The sequence below is a fragment of the Phoxinus phoxinus genome (genome assembly GCF_949152265.1).
Source record: "Phoxinus phoxinus genome assembly, chromosome: 8".
NCBI lineage: Eukaryota > Metazoa > Chordata > Actinopteri > Cypriniformes > Leuciscidae > Phoxinus > Phoxinus phoxinus.
Window position 1 is genome coordinate 2,933,765 of NC_136883.1, and position 13,789 is coordinate 2,947,553.

At 38.2% G+C, this 13,789-nt stretch overlaps 1 protein-coding gene across 2 annotated transcripts in view; it reads left to right on the forward strand.

Moving 5' to 3' along the window:
- Positions 1-3,699: 3,699 nt before the first annotated feature.
- The window catches only part of tirap (toll-interleukin 1 receptor (TIR) domain containing adaptor protein), a 29,720-nt gene continuing 19,630 nt past the window's right edge, over positions 3,700-13,789 (forward strand). Inside the window, exons 1-4 of one of the 2 annotated variants that reach the window (XM_079621372.1) lie at positions 3,700-3,703; positions 5,791-5,832; positions 6,116-6,173; positions 7,241-7,831. In XM_079621372.1, coding sequence (XP_079477498.1) covers positions 6,143-6,173; positions 7,241-7,831 — 622 coding nt within the window. In that variant the 5' untranslated portion in view covers positions 3,700-3,703; positions 5,791-5,832; positions 6,116-6,142. Of the gene's footprint in view, positions 3,704-5,318; positions 5,833-6,115; positions 6,174-7,240; positions 7,832-13,789 lie in introns of those variants that run through there. The other variant, XM_079621371.1, reaches the window with a different exon arrangement.

Here is a 13,789-nt window from a genome sequence, read left to right on the forward strand (position 1 = left end):
CGGTGTGTGTGTGTGTGTGTGTGCGTGCGTGTGTGTGTAATATTGCAGTATTTATTATAAATAATTTATGCGCAGCACAGCATTGTTTTTTCATAATTTTTAATGAGTAATGAGTTTGGTACAAAAATAAAATATCTTTCAATAAGAATATACCGCTCCACCACAGCAAACTTTACAAAGTTGCAGAATTGTAAGATATTGCAGAGGAGAAAAGAAAAAATGATTTTTTTTTAACAATAATAATTCAAATAAAATATTATTTATTATATTATTTATTATAAATATTATATTATAAATTACACAACTATGAAAAAACAACTTGCATCACAATATGTGTAGGCTAATTGTGATTATCACAACATTTGGTACTAAACAGAATTTTATTGAGTTAAGTGACAACATATTACAATGTTTACACAGATGACTGGTAGGCTATTGTTTGTATTAGCATATTGCTTGATTCCAAATTTGAATATTGACTCATTGACTTCAATATTGACTCATTCGGATTAAAATTAGGTAGCCTACAGTAGATCGCCTACATGTTAATTTTTCTCAAGAAAAAATCCCTATCGGCTGGTATTATTCAAGGTTAAAAATAACTAATTAAATAAAATATAATGTGGTTTTCATTATAATAACACTTATTTAACGACATAAGTAAAAACTATAATAAATATAGTAGGCCCTAAACATATTTAGTAAAATACTCCTATAGCTCTATGGACATTAAATGGCTTTCCTGAGGTAAATGTAACGTTCTGATGTAATGTATTGATCGATAATATGTATGAGACATCTTTCGGTAAGTTGTAGTCTATACTGTATCTTTAAATAAAAAGTAACAGATGATCGGTTCACGTCACATTTAGCCTACAAGCGCCAAAACGGTATTTAGTGTCTAAATTTCGTAATAAAATGGACAGAATCTGAGAGCTGAGAGTTTGTTTCACATCGAGAGTACCTCCTCTGTCCTTAGGGTGACCACCATCAAACAAACCAAATGTGGGACGATTACTAAGTTTGTGTGGGACAATGTGGGACATGTTACCAACACTAAAAAATAACCTGAAACTGTTATATAATGTCTATCTAACTTAATAAAAACATTTGAATTCTGCCTTTCAGCTGATTAAAATGATTTGTTCTTTAGTCCCTTCCAGAAAACACCATTACATTACAATGTAATATAAAATGTCTTTATTTTACATGTCATTTAAGTTCAATATCACTGAGCCCAAAGGCAGCAGGCATGCATAACTATTTTTGAAACAGTTCTGACCAAGTCCAACTAAAATCCAACAAAATAAATAAAGATCAAATCAAATAAAAAACAACATAAAATGAGTTAATTGACAGTCTTATATATTAAGAATCTATTAAACCAAAAACTTTTATATTTTTTTTAGAAAGGATGTGAATTAGAACAACCACAGCAGGCAATAAGTTGAACACATGGAACGAATCACTGCTCCACATTTTGATTGACAGCCGCCACAACCTACCAGTGACCGTGTTTACTCCTTTAATTTCAACCATTGGATAGGATTTTAAAAACGGCTGGTGTTGTATTTGCACTTCTGACGAAGCGCTGTTAAATATAGGTGAAAAACTACGCCACAAAAATAATAAATAAAATGCTTTCTTAAAAAGGCAAAAGATCGCATGCACGTTTTCTTAATATGATCATTAAAAACCAACAGACTGATGGAAATGCGGGACATTTTCTCAATATGTGACGTGCGGGACAAGGGGTGAAAATGCTGTGCGGTACAACGCAAAGCGGGACTGGTGGTCACCCTATCTGTCCTGTGTGTCGGTGTCAGTGTCCTCGGCGTGAGAATTGGCATGCACACACTTTAATATGCACATATATATATATATATATATATATAGCCTATATACGTTGCTTGTTATGATCACGGTTAGGCAAAATACAAAATTTAGGGGTTGGCTACATTTCAAGTTGGAATATGAGTTTGATTGAGGCTTTGTTTAGTCAGTCTTGTCCAACTTTCTTTTCTAGTGTAGCGTTGGGAGTATAAAGGAATGGAGTGAGGGTTACCCCACTTTTAACAGAAACGGCAAAATATGATCGACTACGCCACCCCGGAAAACCAGGGAAATCGCCCTAATGGCACACAGGTTCGTTTGGTTGGATGGGTGAAAAGACAGAGTCATATAAGTAGAAAAGCTTTATTTTCTCCATAATTGTTGAATAAATATTTGGAAATTCACAGTTAAAAACTCTTACACTGGCATTAAAATATAAGGAACACCATCGATCAGAATCCACTCACATACATACATACATACCACTGAATTTAAAGAAACTCAACCAGGAGCAGAGGTATCTGGAGGTAAGGGTCGGCTGCCAATTTGAAAACTACCCCCCCAATAGTCCACTACAAATACCCAGCCACACACACACGTGAAGGTTAGATACCAGAAGACACAGCACTAGGTGTGAGCACACCACACAGATGGCAGTTTCGCCTTCACCCTCCAGAAACACCCAGCTCCTGCAACAAAGAAAACAATAAAAAAAACACACAACGAACAAATACAGCTCAGGGAAGATAAGATGTCAAATACCTCAAGGATTCAAACCCTTGACCTAAAATTAGGACTCAAAATACCACATGAAACCAAAATCCACTCGGTTTCAGTGATCAAAAATACAAAGAGAAATAAACAAAGAAATAAAACAAAAACATTTAATCATATAGATTTATAAATCAATGGAGTTCCATAGGCGGCAGCCAGAGAAGACAGCCCGCCCGCACAATCAGACGAGTCGCACCATACTTACAAGTAATGTACGTGCAACAGAAACATACTAAAAGTTACTATCCTGATGACGTTGAGGCAAAACAGCGACGCAGTCGCAATTATAAGCGATCCCAGTTCAGCATTGATACTCGATTCTTACGAATAGCCCAAGAGGCCGTCAATTATGCAGGGGGAGCCTGCCGAGCAGAAAGATAATGTTAAAAACAGAAGCAAATTATTAACACACAAAACTAAAATCTTACATACCACGGGGTGATCCCGGCGCGCAAACCGGTTCGCAGTCGCGCATCATATTGCAATACAGCAGCTCAGTCAGGAACACATGCTATCAATGACATGCTATCAATGCCACCAAAAACAAAACGTAAGTAACCAGCCACAATCAATTTATTCTTGTTATATAAAAAACGGCTACTAATACCTGCGAGGTGTGGGCAGCAAGCACACAGCAAAGGAGGAAGCCAGCTTACAGTCCAAGCTTGCGGCAACCACGGATGACGTCACAAGGACAATACCAAGACGCATACCATGTAGCAACCACACCTCCCATATATCATACAAGAAAGGGGCGGGGGCTTAAACTAAGCACAGGTGAATGGAATCATCATAAGTGGTTTCAGTCACCCTGCTACACTAGTTAAAAAAATGCACTTATTGCGCTTTCTGTGAACATTGTTCAATTCTTTTTAAAATTCTAATTCAGGATTCTTTTTGGGCAAATATAGAAAAACATACAAAGAGTTAAAGGGGTGGTAAAGTATGATTTCACGTTTCTAACTTTTGTTTGAGGATAAACAACATCTGTAAAGTTACAACGCTCAAAGTTCACAGCAAAGGGAGATATTTGCTTTTAAAGAAAAGGACTACAACAAACGGCTGGTAGCCTAGGACTACACAACATTCCTCCCGGGTTAGAGACATCAGCAACTAATCACTAATCACGTTGAACAACAAATGATTTTATTGCAAATGTTTAATCGAAGAAGAAAAAGAAGACGTCGTTGAAACAAACAGTGCAGTGGTCACTTTAAGAATGGCGGTATAGCGGGAAACCGGAAAAGCTACACTCCGGAAATGATGTATAATCTGACCAATCACAGCCCTTGTGGTGTGTGACCACGTAGTTATAATTTTTTGGAGGTGCACGTCGAGCTACGGCGGAGGGGTCAGAGAGGAGGCTTGTTTGAGATGAGCAAAATCTGCGCAGAACCGATCACCGGTGATCACCGCGAGATGCATGCCGGTTAGAAATGTGTCCGACTGTGTTCCGCCTGGCTCTGATGTCATGCTGACGTATGTCAAAAATCACTCGCGAGCGCAAGGCACACCTGTCGGATTCTGCAGTCGAGCGCAGTTGCTCTCCACCGACTGCGCGGTTCAAAAGCATGATGGGAAACGACTTGCTGACGACACAGCTTAATGCTCATTGGTTTAAACAACCGTGATGTATTGTTCTTTTTTTAAATGTTTGAATTTAAAACTCTGATTTCGTGTTTTTATGTGTATACATTATGTGTGAGTATTCCCAAACTCTCTGACAGTGCGATCTCTATGGATTATGTGATTATGTCATTTTTATAAAAAAAAAATATATATAGCCTATATATATAGGCTATAGGCCATATATAAAAACACGTCTGTAGTAAAGAAACAAATGATTGATAAACACGTAGGCTACTTGGAGAGGGATTGAATAAGTGCTTTGGGTGTCTTGTTCATTATATTTATTTTCATATAAAAGCAACAGAACTTAAATTACATCCAGTTTATTACCAACACTGTGCACGAGCGTGAACTCCGTGAATCCCGCGATATCCATCTTTGATCTCACAGCTGTCAGATCCATGGTCAGATCCACTGTGAGAAGAGAGAACTGTCCGGCTTGCCTGCGCTTTTTTCACTCCTCCCCTCACTGCAGCCGCCTACTCTCGACTACAATTCAGGCGAGGCAAGGCGCATCTCAAACAAGCCTAGGGGTTCGCGGGGGTACACCATCGATTCGACGCAGAAGCATAAACAGGCCTACACACGCGAGCTCTTGAAACCCCGCCCTCTGCAGCAGCTCATTTGCATTTAAAGGGCCAGACACAAAACGGGGCGTTTTTGCAAACCCTCAAAAAGTCACAACTTTAACATGCTTTATAAAAATATCTGTGGGATACTTTGTGCTAAAACTTCACACACACACACACACTCTGGGGACTTCAGATATTTATTTTACATCTTGTGAAAAGGGTATTAAACCACCCCTTTAAAGTCTTACGGAAGACTGAGCAACCATCTGTTTTCTATTTTTATTATATTTCCATATTTCAGTTTCAATCGTCTTTCCTTGTTTCTTAATCATTGAGTGAATACATATATATATATATATATATATATATATATATATATATATATATATATATATATATATATATATATATATATATATATAATAAAAGTTAATTACAAATTATAATACTTATTAAATAACAATAAAACCATATTTTTTTTTAATTCCTGCCCAATCCAGACATTTTTACATCTCGAAATGATGCAAAAACCATGTAACTTTTTGGTATTTATTTGTTAATGATGTAACATTATTAAATAGTTCCTATATTAATGGAGTCCTATGAATGCATGTTGAATGCACGTGCATATTAATGTAGCAACTGTGGCGTGAAAAAGCTTCCCACAGTTGACTCGTTTCTCTACATGGTGAATTATTGACCACGCCCGTTTCTTATCATAACTGGGGGAATCCCAACAGAAGACAAGAATGGAAACTGTTTCTGCTTTAGTTTCAGAATTCTGTAATACATCTAAACTCTCAAAAGTAAATCCAAAACGACACCCTTTGCTTTCTGCACTTCCTCTTTTTGTATACGGTCTTCCTATTTGTTTTTGTTATCATCATGATTTTGTTTTAAACGGCCACAAGTTATGATACGATGTGCATAATGACGCATGCCTTCCGATGGTGTGAACTTCCTCAAATATCTTCTGCACCAGAGCCTCAGACGACCTGCTCTCTCTCTTCATCCCAACACAACCGTAAGTGCTGATCTACTCACCGTCGAACATTGCACCTGTTCATTATGCTTTGAATATGATATAATGACAATATTAACTTGCAGTTTACTTCATAACAATCACAAATGTAACTATTCAGGCTTAACAAAGTAAAAGTGATCCTGAAAAAATGTGGAACTGATATTAATATTACACAGACGACACTGTGCATGTCATGCAGTTTTTTTTATATCATATGAAAGATACTTTTGTGTGTATGGTATGATGCACTGTGCAATATTGTTTGCATGTGTGCCTGTTGTAGTTTATATCCTTGAAAGGATGGAGAAGAATGGAGGAAAACCGCGCCAGCAGCATTATGGGTAAGCCTCAGTGTCGTGTTGCATTGTCTTGTCTGAGTTGTCTATAAAGGCAGAAGTTAATAATTATGTATGAGGCAAGATAGAGATTGTAGATTGTGATTGATAGCAGGACCACACGAACAGTGCAGACACATGACACACTTTTAGCATTAACACTATTCATTATGGGACATATTACAACACACAGCAATCAGTTGTGCTGCTTAATATTGTTGTGGACTCTTGAGACTCTTTTCATGATTCATTGATGAATAAAATGTTTTAAAAATAACAGAATTTATTCACAATATAAATCTTTTCTAACTATATAAATCTTTCTCTCTTTTTTTTTCATTTTAACACATCTTTGCAGAATAAAAAATTCTTAATTTTTTAACAAACGGACCAGAAACTTTTGAACGGTATTTTGAAAAAAATATTTCTATTTTAAATAAATGCTCTTATTTTTTAAAAACTTTTTATTCATCAAAGAATCCTGAAAAAAGTATCACAGGTGATAAAAAAAAAATTAAGCAGCACAACTATTTCCAACATTGATAATAAATCTGATTTCTGAATGATCGTGTGACACTGGAGTAACGATGCAGAACGATGCAAAACATTATTTTAAATTGTAATAATATTTCACAATTTTACTGTTTTTTTCTGTATTTGTGATCAAATAATGGCTTGTTTCAAAAACATTACAAATAGTAAAGTTTCCAAAAAATGTAACCAGTACTTGACCATAGAGTTGTGATACATTTTATATATTAAAAGGATTATTTGATAATTATTTAAAATACAAAGAAACCAGGTAATGTTAAACATATCATATTACATACACAGTAAAAAAAAAGATATGATCAATAAGTTATGACAACGTATGTTTTTGCATTGTTTTAACTCATCAAAATAAGTTAAGCAACTTCATCTTTGTTTATGTCAAACAAGATTCAACTCATTTTTTTTTAACTCAGTTTAATGTATTTTAATTTGAAATGACTTAAACATCCAAGTTTGCACTTAAGGCAGCAACTTTTTTTTTTTTTTTACAGTGATAGGTTCATAATTCCATTCTTTTGCAGGCTGGTTTCGTCAGCGTTTTGGAAAACAACGGAATGAGTCGAACCAAAGCAAAGCCAGCACATGTTCTCAGAAGTGCTCACACCTCAACACCACATCCATCTCCTCTTCCTCCTCCAAACCTTCCACATCAGCCAAACCGCCGGCTTCGGAAACGCCTCTTCCCTCTGTGCTCTCCTCCTCCTCACGCTCGTCTCGCAGATATGACGTGTGTGTGTGTCACACTGAGAAGGACATTGATCTAGCGCAGAGTTTGGCCGGTTTCCTTGAAGATCCCTGTAAAGGCCTGCGCTGTTTCCTGCAGGACCGGGACTGTCCTCTAGGTGGCGCTGTGTCCACTGAGATCCTGCAGGCCGTGCGGGACAGCCACTGCTGGGTGCTTCTGCTCACCCCACACTTTCTGAAGGACGAGTGGTGCTTGTATCAGATGCACCAGGTCCTGTCCGAGGGACCCGTGTCCCAGAGGATCATCCCTGCCGTTATAAACATGCCCAGATCCCACATCCCGCTGGAGCTGCGCTTTTTATTTACTGTGGATCTGAACGCGAACAAAGAGTGTGGCTACTCTCAAGTGTACAAGACCGTGCTTCAATGTGAGTAGAATATTTTGTTGGTCTACAAACGAATCGGCGACTCTATTGTGTTTTTATATTATCTTTATTTAGTGAAATAAAGTTTATTACAGAAATGACTGGGCCCCTGAAAAGGTCCAGTGAATGGGCCCTCCCCAAATCTGCTAGGCTACTCATATCATGCATGTGCTCTCTCTCTCTCTCTCTCTCTCTCTCTCTCTCTCTCTCTCTCTCTCTCTCTCTCTCTCTCTCTCTCTCTCTCTCTCTCTCTCTCTCTCTCTCTCCTACATTAACACATACATTTATCTGAGAGAGACTCAGCCCCCCCAACCCCCCCCCCCCCCAAAATTAAATAATAATACAAAATAAAATAAAATAAGTATGCCATGTAATGAGTGAGTAGGAACGAGTGAGTTTTTTTTGTGTGCTTTTTAATGTTAAATTCATCAATCTGGTGCACTTTGAGAGTTCAAAATTAAAAACGCCAACCCATATTCAGTGTGCAAATTAAAAATGAAAACCTCTTTTAGTTACAGTGTCTGTCTACATTACACTACTACATAATCATAGTTATAATATTAATCCCATGATAGTAATAGCCATATATTGTAAAACAAATGCACTGAAAAATAAAGGAAACTTTCATAATTACTAGTTTTGTAGCCTACTAATTTCTATACTTGAAAGAGTATATTTCTATACTTCACATTAAAGATGTGATTGGGCCAGCCCAGTGACCATCAAGAACATAACCAATGGGCCGCTGATCTACGTGTTTCGTGGGCCGGTTTTCAGGAAAAAAACTATTGGTCAAACTTTTTTTGACCAATGCATTACACCGGCACTAACCCAGCGCCACAGATTAAGCAAAACAAAACTAAACGAATGTACGAGTTTTATGGGCCGCTAAGGCTAAAAATATATATAGATGTATCGGCCCAAAAAGCACGTCGGCCCACTGGGAATCTCCCAGTAGTCCCGATGGCCAGAAGCCTACATGCCTGTACGTCACACTTTAAATCCTACCTGTTGCCTTTCACCATCCACGTATTTAGCTGCTGTCGCATCAATTGACATGCCATCTCCTTTTCCCTCTTTCTTTTTCTATTTTTAGCCCCCGCCAGCTTTTTTGCTTTATCCATCTCTTTCGACAACAACTCACTTATCGCTCAGCGTACCCGCCCGCTCGCGATATTAAGTACAAAAAAATCATAGATATCATATAATAAAGGCTAGATGTCTCGTCCGCGCTGCTGGCCAATGGAGGTCGACGTCCGCACACGGCGGCCATCTTACCACAGGGGGCTCGCTCACTCGTAACATTGTTTTAATGGTGCATGTACTTTTTAAATAACCATAACTTGCTCAATTTTCTACCGATTTTCAAACGGGTTGGTTTGTTATAAACGTCAGAGATGTAGTTATGACACTGCGTACTTATGAATAATATATTATATATTTCAACATGTTCAAGCATCCAGAATTATAGCCACGTTAATAACGTTTGTCAGAAACCAAACCGTTTGTAAATCCGTCAAGATTTCAGCGAGATAAGAGGATTTGTGTTCGTGCAGATCACTCACCTTACAGAAAGCTTCCCTGTGACAAGATGGCCGCCGGTGATGCCGTTCGAGACTCCGCCGTAAGACATCTAGCCTTTATTATATGATAACTATGCAAAAAATAGCATACTCAGACCATTTTCAGGAAAGGGGTGTTTCATTATGACACAGGCTACATTTTACTCAAGCAACATTAAATAAAATGCATTTTTTTCTCACTTTCAACAATTAATGGTGCTATTTTGCTTCAAAAAAAAAATATGGTAACCTTTGCTTATATTAAGGATGAACATAATTATTGGTGGACTGCATGGCCCCCCCTAGCGGCTGGGCCCCAGAAAACTTTTACCCCCCCTTATGGGTGGCCTTGTTAGTTGCGGGTTCAAAAATATATAGAACATACAGTTAAGATGGTAACACTTTGGTTCATTAGTTAACATTAATTAATGTATTAACTAATATGAAGTAACCAGGATAAATACATTTTGTTACTGTATTTGTTCATCTTTGTTAAAGGAACACGCCGACTTTTTGGGACTTTAGCTTATTCACCGTACGTATCCCCCAGAGATAGATAAGTCCACACACACCCTTCTCATCTCTGTGCGTGCCGTAACTCTGTTTGACGCACCCACCGCTAGCCTAGCTTAGCACAAAGACTGGAGGTAAATGGCTCCAGCTAGCATACTGCTCCCAATAAGTGGCAAAATAACGCCAACATTTTCCTATTTACATGTTGTGATTTGTATAGTCACAGCGTGTACAAATAACAAGGTCACATGAGACAACAGCCATCTTCTAACCGTCCTAACAATGTGACGGCCATCTTCTGCCGCTAACAATGTGTGTAATATACATGTAAACTGGATGTATACATCCACCATGTTGTCATTATAATGTAACCTCCATTCATAAATTCTAATCGTAAATCGTAAAATCGTAAAGTGTCCATCATTTGCACACTTGAGAATCTCACTGGAAGTAGTAGTCGGTCACTTTTTTATGACCAATGATAATTCAGACTTTGTTTGTCATATACTTTTTTCGCCTACTATATAGTAGAGAAGTATGCGATTTCAGATGCAGCCTGTATCAATATTTTATTGAGTGTGTGTGATCCATCACCATTGCGCTCTTGTTCAAGATATTTAAAGGCATAGTTCACCCACAAATTCACTCTATCACATGTTATTTGAAACCTTTATGACATTATTTCATGGAACACTAAAGAAATCTCTTAATAAATCAAATGGCCTGGCCACGCTTTTGCATAGAATGAAAGTGAACTGTGACGCTCAGGTGAGTTGAGGTTGTAGTGATCCTGAACACACTTTATTACGTAAACCATAAACCATAGCCTATAACAGGACAGTATAATGAAGCAAGAGGAAACATGAGCAAGATACAAAATAAAAGACTCCAAAACTAATTCAGATACGCTGACCCTTTTAAAGGGTGTGCTTAATTGTGTACTTGTTGTAGTGTACTTCACATCTTAAAAGCTCTATATGAATAAAAATATATTAATTATATAATAATGGACCCCTTAAGTGCACTTGAAGAGAATACACTTCCATGACTTTCTTAACACACTTCATAATAATGTAAAAATTTGTAAAAAAAAATGTTTTAATAATCTTTAGTCGTGCTTTAAAGAAGTGCGCAATATTACATTTAAAGTTCATATATTTTAAATGACAACTTCATCCTTACAAATGTGTGATTATATATATATATAATCACAATATATTTAAATACGTGACACACGTTTAAATAGAAATGACAATAAAGTATATGTTAGTTTATCATAAATGCTTGTTACATTAAACAACAATACACTTTAACCATATTTCAATAACAGTAGAATTATAAAAAAATTAAATAAATACTTAAGTGGGTCAAAATCTTTCTTAAGTTCAATAATTGCATTTAATATAAATTTAAACTATACATTTTCAAGTGTCTGACCAAATTGCATTCAGTTTGCAGTTGAGTTGAGTACTGTATATTCTTTTAAAGTATATAATTTCTGCAAAGTACTCTTTTGAAAGTATGCTGAAGTGCACTTCTTTTCCACAAGGGGACAGTCATCACGTTACTGCAGATCATTGGTTCCTATATATAATATCACAACTCATAACTGACTGTCATGCATGCACGCACACACACACACACACACACACACACACACACACACACACACACACACACACACACACACACACACACACACACACACACACACACACACACACACACACACACACACACACACACACACACACACACACACGCAGATGGGAGTTTTAGTTACTGAAACATGTTCTGAGGGCAGAAAGGAAAATGATTGGTTTACAGCTTCAACCAATGAAACGGAAGCAAAGGCGGGGTCAAGACGTTTGAACGTGCAGAGGGATATTATTAGTCGGACTCGCAACACACAAGAAAAACGCTTCGTGGGGAAAACGCATTTATTGCAAGGTAAGTGATTTTACCATATATTTTGTTAAAATTCAGCATCCTCTAACGTTTCTTAAGATAATCAGCGAACATTAAAATGCACAGAACTAATCATCGACCTAAATATGGTATTGTATGCATTTTGATTCGACTGTTTACTCAGTCGACCGCAACATAGCTGCTTAGGACGTAACTGGTGTAAAACCTATGTGTAAAACATGCTTTTCCAATGCTATCTCGCTGTGTGTGAAATTGATATGCGACAACAGAACTCGTTCAAATCTCCGAGAAATTTCAACGGTCAAACTGATACATCTCCCGTCCTCGCGCTGCTCTCAGGGCAGGAGTAACTCAATAGATTCAGATCGCTGTTATTTTAGTGTATTACGCGCTGCTCTCAGGGCAGGAGTAACTCAATAGATTCAGATCGCTGTTGTTTTAGTGCATTACGCGCTGCTCTCAGGGCAGGAGTAACTCAATAGATTCAGATCGCTGTTATTTTAGTGTATTACGCGCTGCTCTCAGGGCAGGAGTAACTCAATAGATTCAGATCGCTGTTATTTTAGTGTATTACGCGCTGCTCTCAGGGCAGGAGTAACTCAATAGATTCAGATCGCTGTTGTTTTAGTGCATTTCGCGCTGCTCTCAGGGCAGGAGTACTCAATAGATTCAGATCGCTGTTATTTTAGTGTATTACGCGCTGCTCTCAGGGCAGGAGTAACTCAATAGATTCAGATCGCTGTTATTTTAGTGCATTACGCGCTGCTCTCAGGGCAGGAGTAACTCAATAGATTCAGATCGCTGTTATTTTAGTGCATTACACGCTGCTCTCAGGGCAGGAGTAACTCAATAGATTCAGATCGCTGTTGTTTTAGTGCATTACGCGCTGCTCTCAGGGCAGGAGTAACTCAATAGATTCAGATCGCTGTTGTTTTAGTGCATTACGCGCTGCTCTCAGGGCAGGAGTAGTCAATAGATTCAGATCGCTGTTATTTTAGTGTATTATGCGCTGCTCTCAGGGCAGGAGTAACTCAATAGATTCAGATCGCTGTTGTTTTAGTGCATTACGCGCTGCTCTAAGGGCAGGAGTAACTCAATAGATTCAGATCGCTGTTGTTTTAGTGCATTACGCGCTGCTCTCAGGGCAGGAGTAACTCAATAGATTCAGATCGCTGTTGTTTTAGTGCATTACGCGCTGCTCTCAGGGCAGGAGTAGTCAATAGATTCAGATCGCTGTTATTTTAGTGTATTATGCGCTGCTCTCAGGGCAGGAGTAACTCAATAGATTCAGATCGCTGTTGTTTTAGTGCATTATGCGCTGCTCTCAGGGCAGGAGTAGTCAATAGATTCAGATCGCTGTTATTTTAGTGTATTATGCGCTCCTCTCAGGGCAGGAGTAACTCAATAGATTCAGATCGCTGTTGTTTTAGTGCATTACGCGCTGCTCTCAGGGCAGGAGTAACTCAATAGATTCAGATCGCTGTTATTTTAGTGCATTACGCGCTGCTCTCAGGGCAGGAGTAACTCAATAGATTCAGATCGCTGTTATTTTAGTGCATTACGCGCTGCTCTCAGGGCAGGAATATTAAATAGATTCAGATCGCTGTTATTTTAGTGCATTACGCGCTGCTCTCAGGGCAGGAGTAACTCAATAGATTCAGATCGCTGTTGTTTTAGTGCATTACGCGCTGCTCTCAGGGCAGGAGTAACTCAATAGATTCAGATCGCTGTTGTTTTAGTGCATTACGCGCTGCTCTCAGGGCAGGAGTAACTCAATAGATTCAGATCGCTGTTGTTTTAGTGCATTACGCGCTGCTCTCAGGGCAGGAGTAACTCAATAGATTCAGATCGCTGTTGTTTTAGTGCATTACGCGCTGCTCTCAGGGCAGGAGTAACTCAATAGATTCAGATCGCTGTTATTTTAGTGTATTACGCGCTGCTCTCAGGGCAGGAGTAC